Genomic DNA, 6,380 nt, shown 5'->3' with positions numbered 1-6,380 from the left:
TACACTTAGGCTAAGTAGAACCAATATCTATAAGAAGCTCCAACATTGCAATAGGTTCAAGGTGAAGTAATGTGCCAGTCACGGAGAGGAAAATCAAAAACTGGTTGAAACTGCATTCCCTACTTTTAAAACAGGTATGAGCTGAGACACCATTTCAGCATCAGCTGAAATACAGTTGTCTTTGCTGATAATTTCAAAAAGTACAGCACAAACTGTTATTAATAACTTTGAAGTATACTAATTTTGGGAATTATTATGACATGTCAGACAGGAAAGCCAGCACCTGGGCATTTGTGAAATATGCATTTCTTACAACTGAAATAATATTTTTTATAATTAAAATTCTAGGAAACAGAGAATAAGTTATTATGAAAATATATAGCTTTAATTTGCAGACATATAAACACTCTTGGTACATTACAGACACATGATGCCAGAAATCAAAATAATCAGTTTTAAGCATAACACTAATTTATCTTGTTCACACTGAGAAATTTGATGCAATCATCATACAAAAGATAGTTCTCAGCTCTTAAAATGAAGTGAAAGTAACACATCACTGTTAAAATTGCTGCTTTGTTGCAGAAGATACAGCAAAGAATAAATCATTAAGGAAATATGCCACCAGTCTTACAAGTTAGATTTTGGATCTAATCCAAAATCAAAGCCAATGAAAAGGAGCCAGGAATGGTCGCCAAAAGTCAGAAACAAGATCTTTCACATGAAATACCAATCCAGAAAGGAGCAACAGTCAGAATAAACAAAGTCCTACAATTCCTTAGAATATGAAGTGATTTTTGTTTCCATCTGGCAGATCAGATTCCAAAGTAACACATGAAAAAAATCTATTACACAACCAAACTGATGGAGTACTACTGACAGATTGCTCAAAGTACAAAAAATATCACCACTCTTGTGATAACTAAAGATTTAGCCATTCCCTTGCTTCCTTGCATCTGGCATGTTTACGAGGATGAGCATGGGGCTCTGTCATTATTTGCTGTAGGAAATATTAAATATAACTCTTCCATAAAAATGATCAGCAGATTGCTGCAGCAATTGATAATGAGGGTGAAATCTGGAGAAAAATGAAAGATGATATGTCACAGCAGTTCAGATTCTCATTACAATATCTCGCATTCTTGCTCAACAGGAATTGCACTTCTTGTTAATGCCTCTTCTATCCTACTGTATAAGCTTTACTTGTGAGGTAATAAACATTCTGGTTTTTATTACTAGTGCATTTTAACATCTTTATTCTTTTAATTATACATACATTGGGACAGACATTATTTTTGTAGTAGTTAAATGTCTGTATGCCAATAGGCATTTTATATTAAAATCAATATATTTAAAATATACTCTGTTTATCTCATGGACAGTACCTCGAACAGTTCCCTGCTCAGGAGCATCTGATGCCCTCTCGTGGTTAAAAAGACTTTTAAATCTTGAGTTTAAACAATCATCTTACCTTCCCCTTTTTTATGTTCAGTGATCTTATTGATTTATGAAAGCTGGAAATGATGTCCACGTCTTTATAGTCAGGGTGCTAGCCGTTAGTTACTAACATTTCATAAAAAAGCTGTACACTGAATTTGAATTTAAAAAACTGTAAACAGCTATTTACAATTATAATATTATTAAATTATAAATTACCAGTCCTTCATTGCAACCTCTGTCAATACAAATCATGGCTAGGTGTTTCAGTGTTGTCCAGGGTTTTTCAGATGGTTGATTTATACACAAAGAAACATCAAATGTTAGAAATCTCCACTGGTTTCTTCTCCAACATTTGCAGGTTAATTCTTCCATTTAATGGGATTTGTACTTCCAAGTTTTCATCTGCTCTGTGATGCCTTTTCCCTTTTCTTAAACAAATGTAAATGCCCATCCCTGTTACTAAAGCAATTGAACCCAAGCTTATTATTGAAAGAGCTACCAAGGTAGGCATGCAGGATGCTGACTCCATTTTTTTATGTGTAGGTTCTATGGATATTTGTGGCTGCTTTTCTTCTATACTGATATCAGGCTCCTTTCTTAACAAACTTTCAATGTAGCTCTCATTGCTAACCGTATCATTGACAAAAAGGTTCACCATGACAGTGGAATGGAGAGGTTCTGGATAGCCGTGATCACTAACTTTTACAAGCAGCCGATAGAGGCCATAGTCATTTTGCATCAGTGACTCTTCCAAGGTGATATTACCAGTTTTGGGGTCGATCCTAAATGACTCAGGTCGAGGACCTCTTCTCCCTATGATACTGTAAGCTATGACTGCATTCATGCCAGTGTCCTTATCGACAGCATAGACCTCAGTAATGGGAGAGCCAGGAAGGGTAGAAGGAAGGACCAACAAGTAAGACATATTAGATTGAGGGAACAAGACCAAAGGGGGGTTATCATTAATGTCCAGAAGAAGGATAGTTATTTTTGCTGTGGAAGACAGGGCAGGATCACCACCATCGACTGCTTCAATCCACAGAACGTAGGAGCTTTGCTGCTCCCTGTCCAGGGAGACTTTAGCTCTCAAAACTCCTTTTCCAGTATCTATGACAAAAATATCACTTCCATTCAGAACTGAAAGGGCAACCCATCCATTTTGTCCTGCATCAGCATCTGTGACACTTATAACTCCAATTTCACCAAAACCTGGAAAGTTTTCTGGCACGAAAAAGCTGAAATCCTTATTTATAAATCTTGGACTGTTATCATTTTTATCCAATACAGTGATGGCAACCGTTGCTATTGATTCTCTTGGAGGGAAGCCAGAATCTACTGCTTTGACAGTATATCTGTATTTTTCTTTTTCTTCTCTGTCCAGCTGGGTGGAAACTGTAAGAACTCCTGTGGTTTTATCTAAAGCAAAATAGGAAGGGGCATCGGGACCTAAGAAATAGGACACTTGCCCTCTTTCTCCACTGTCAGCATCAGTAGCATGCAGTTTGGTCAAAAAAGCATTGGGAACATTGTTCTCCTCAATGGACAATTCTATCAGCTGTTCAGAGAAAATTGGTGAGTTGTCATTGTCATCCAGGACCTGTACTTTGATTACTTTGTTGACACGAAATCCTTCTGAGTTCCATGCAACTACAGAAATTTCATACAGTTGCTGTGCCTCAAAGTCCAGAGGCTTTATGGTCTCCAACAGATATTCATTGTTGTATGGTTTGTATGGTGAAAGTCTGAAAGGCCCATCACCATCCAAATAGCAACTGACTTTATATTTTTCATCGGGGTCTTTGATAGTAAAAAATGCTATAGGTGTGTTGATAGGCTCCAGTTCCTTTAAGTAAACCACCCCTTCCACTTCATTAGCTATGAAACGAGGGACAACTTCAGGTGGCCTCATCATGACTTTGATGATGGTCACTACAACTGTGATCACGGCAGGGATACATCCAGGGCCATTGCCCAGTATGATCAGCCTGTGTAGCTTTGGAGTGTCCCCATCAACTTTAGTGGAGAGTGTGATGGCTCCTGTGCTTTCATTCAGATGGAACAAGTCTCTGGATGGCTGGTGGACCTTCTGGCTGTAGGAATAGGTGACCTGGGCATTGGATCCAAGGTCCATGTCTACTGCGTGGACAGTAGCCACATGTGTCCCTAGGCTGGAATTCCCATAAAGGGTGACGTTGAGCTGCGAGTCATTGAACTGCGGGCAGTTGTCATTGATGTCGCTGATGCCAATAGTGAGGGTGGCACTGCCCACGAGCGGAGGTGTGCCCCCATCCTCAGCAACGATGACTGTGACATACTCCTCCTGTGTTTCCCTGTCCAGTGCCCCCATAACAATCAGGTAGGGAGTCCTCTCCCCACTCTCATTCTCCTCCACATCCAGGGTGAAGACACCGTAGTTTTCTTGCAGGCGGTAAGTCTGGACACCGTTAGTGCCCATGTCAGGGTCAAGGGCTGGGTGCTCAATAGCCAGGCGGGTGTTCACAGGCGCATTCTCGGGCACCGAGAGATGGATGTGGGGCACAGGGAAGCGGGGAGCATTGTCGTTGACATCACGAATAGCAATTTTTACCTTCACCAGGCGAAAGTACTCCTGTGGCAGTACCAGTACATCCAGCAGCAGTAGGCATGGCTCGGAGGAGGGGGAGGAAGAGGAGACAGCAGATGATCCAAAGACGGTGGCCCCACTGCTTTCCACGCATAGAGCTTCCCTGTCAATTTCCACGGCCGAGGTGTGCAGCTCCCCAGAGCGGTTGTCCAGCTGCACATACTGTCCCCCCAAGCCATGGGAGGCCAGAGTGAAGGAGAGTGGGGGCCGTGGGGCCACAGGGTGCTGCCCACCAGTCGTTGGGAGCCGCAGGTCACGGGCCAGGCTGCCGATCAGCACCCCAGCAGGCAGCCCCTCGTTGAGGCTGTAGAAGAGCTCGGTCGCACGGCTGTAACTGGCAAAGCAGTTGAAAGGCCCAACGAAGAGCAGGAAGAGGAGCAAGTGCTGAGAAGAGAGAGGCACACGTGTGTGAGGAAGGGGTGGCACCACCCCCTGCCCACTGCCTCCCCCACTGCCTTCGAGCAGAAAGTGCTGCATCTGCAACATGAAGTCATCCTCCCTCTCCCCACCATCTTCTCCTTCCAGTACAGCAGCTACTTCCAGGGCATCACCATCTGTACCCTCCAGGCAACACCAGCTGCATTCCCCACAGCAAATACGCGCTGCTAGAATGGCCCGGAGGCACCGCGACTCCCCGCGCCCCCCAGCAGCACTTGCGCCCCGACGTGCCATCTTCCGTCTTCCCTCCGCCCCAAGCTCGCGCCTTTCTCACCAGCAGCACCTCCCCTCCCCACCACAAGCGCATCCCAAACGAGGGCAACCCACTGCGCACCCCCAAACAGTTGCTCGTTCTCTTCCCCTACCACAGCAGGAATGTGACACGCGTCCCTTGTTCCCCCCACCCCATGCCTCGTCCCGAAACCTGTTTTTCCGCATGCCCAGGGGCCCGCGGTGCAGCGGAGGCACCTCGCAGCCCGCGGGGGTCCCGGCGGAGGTGCCGCGCTCCAGGCGGGTCCCTGCGTCCCGCGACCGCGGCGCCAGCGGCTCCAGCCTCGCCGCCACAGATCTCCGGCCGCCCCTCGGGGTCCCCTCTGCTGCCGGCGGAAAACAAGAGCTGCAGAGCGGAGCCGCGGAGGGGCTGCGCGGAGAAAGTTGCCCGCGTTGGCGACCGCGTCGCCCACTCCTCACAAATGGAAAGTAACTTCGGGCATCCTCCCCACGGAGGAAATTTTTCCTCCTTCCCCTCTTTCTAATCACCCATTCCCCCTTTTCGCGGCTCTGTCACAACCCGCTTCGGCAGCAGCAACAAAAATAAACTTTTCGCGGCTGGTCTGATCTTTGGCGATAGGATCCAAGAGAAAAACACCCAACAAACAGATACACGTATATACGGTTTTTCGGGGTTTTTTTGTGGGGTTTTTTTGCCAATTCGTTGCCGATTTCGCTGCTGCGTGCGAAGTCGGGCTCGGGTGGCCGGCCGCGGCACTTCCCCCCTCGCTCCGCCCGGCCCTCACCTGCAGGCTGCCGCGGGCGGTGGGGCTGCCGCGACCGCCCGGGGGCCCCATGCCCGGCCGCCGCTGCCGCCGCCGGCTGCGCCCCCGCAGCCCGCCCGCTCCGCCGCCCGCCCGGCGCTTCTCCTCCCCGCGGCTGCACATTCCCCCGCCACCGCCGCCGCCGCGCTGGGCTGGGCTGTGCGCGCCGCCCAGGACACTCCTCCTCCGCTCCGCTCCGCTCGGGAGGGCTCCGCCGCGGCGGGGAGGGCAGGAGCGAGGGAACAGTCACGGGCACGGCTGGGAGGAGGAAGGAGGGCGGAGGCTGCGGCAGCGCCGCGGTGAGCGGTCAGTGGTCAGGGAGCGGGGCGGGCGGGCAGCGGGCAGTGCTGAGCCCAGCGGCGCGGCCACACCGGGGAGAGAGGCCGTGCGAGTGTGTGTGAGTGCGCGCCCGCGGGCAGCGCCAGGAACAGGGAAAGAACGTGCCCCCCTCTGGAAACTGAGGTGGGAAAAAGATATTAAAAAATAAACTCGGGTCGCCCTTCTGCTGTGGAAATATTGAGAGCGACTTTTTACACGGGCAGACAGTGATTGGACAGCTTTAAACTAAGAAGAGAGATTTAAATTAGATGTTAAGAAGAAATTCTTTACTCAGAGGGTAGCGAGGCGCTGGAACAGATTGCCCAAAGAAGCTCTGGATGCCCCATCCCTGGAAGTGTTCAAGGAGAGGTTGGATGGGGCCCTGAGCAACGTGATCTGGTGGGTGGCATCCCTGCCCTTACCAGGGAGGTTGAAACTGGATGATCTTTAAAGTCCCTTCCAACACAAACCATTCTGTGATTCTATGTTGTGATGTGAGTGTCAGCAGACAGATCGAGAATTAACAG

General features: G+C 48.4%; 1 protein-coding gene across 1 annotated transcript; it reads right to left on the bottom strand.

The window, feature by feature from the left end:
* Positions 1 to 359: 359 nt before the first annotated feature.
* Positions 360 to 5,738, bottom strand: PCDH20 (protocadherin 20). The gene is made up of 2 exons (XM_064645572.1): positions 5,518 to 5,738; positions 360 to 4,447 (listed from the first exon to the last, which is right to left on the bottom strand). The coding sequence occupies exons 1-2, from the start codon at positions 5,656 to 5,658 to the stop codon at positions 1,754 to 1,756; spliced, it is 2,835 nt and encodes a 944-aa protein (XP_064501642.1). The 5' UTR covers positions 5,659 to 5,738; the 3' UTR covers positions 360 to 1,753.
* Between the last annotated feature and the right edge of the window lie 642 nt (positions 5,739 to 6,380).

This window comes from Pseudopipra pipra, chromosome 2, assembly GCF_036250125.1.
Source record: "Pseudopipra pipra isolate bDixPip1 chromosome 2, bDixPip1.hap1, whole genome shotgun sequence".
NCBI classification, from domain to species: Eukaryota; Metazoa; Chordata; class Aves; order Passeriformes; family Pipridae; genus Pseudopipra; species Pseudopipra pipra.
The sequence above is the reverse complement of the archived record's forward strand: the minus strand, read 5'-3'. Positions and strand labels throughout refer to the sequence as shown.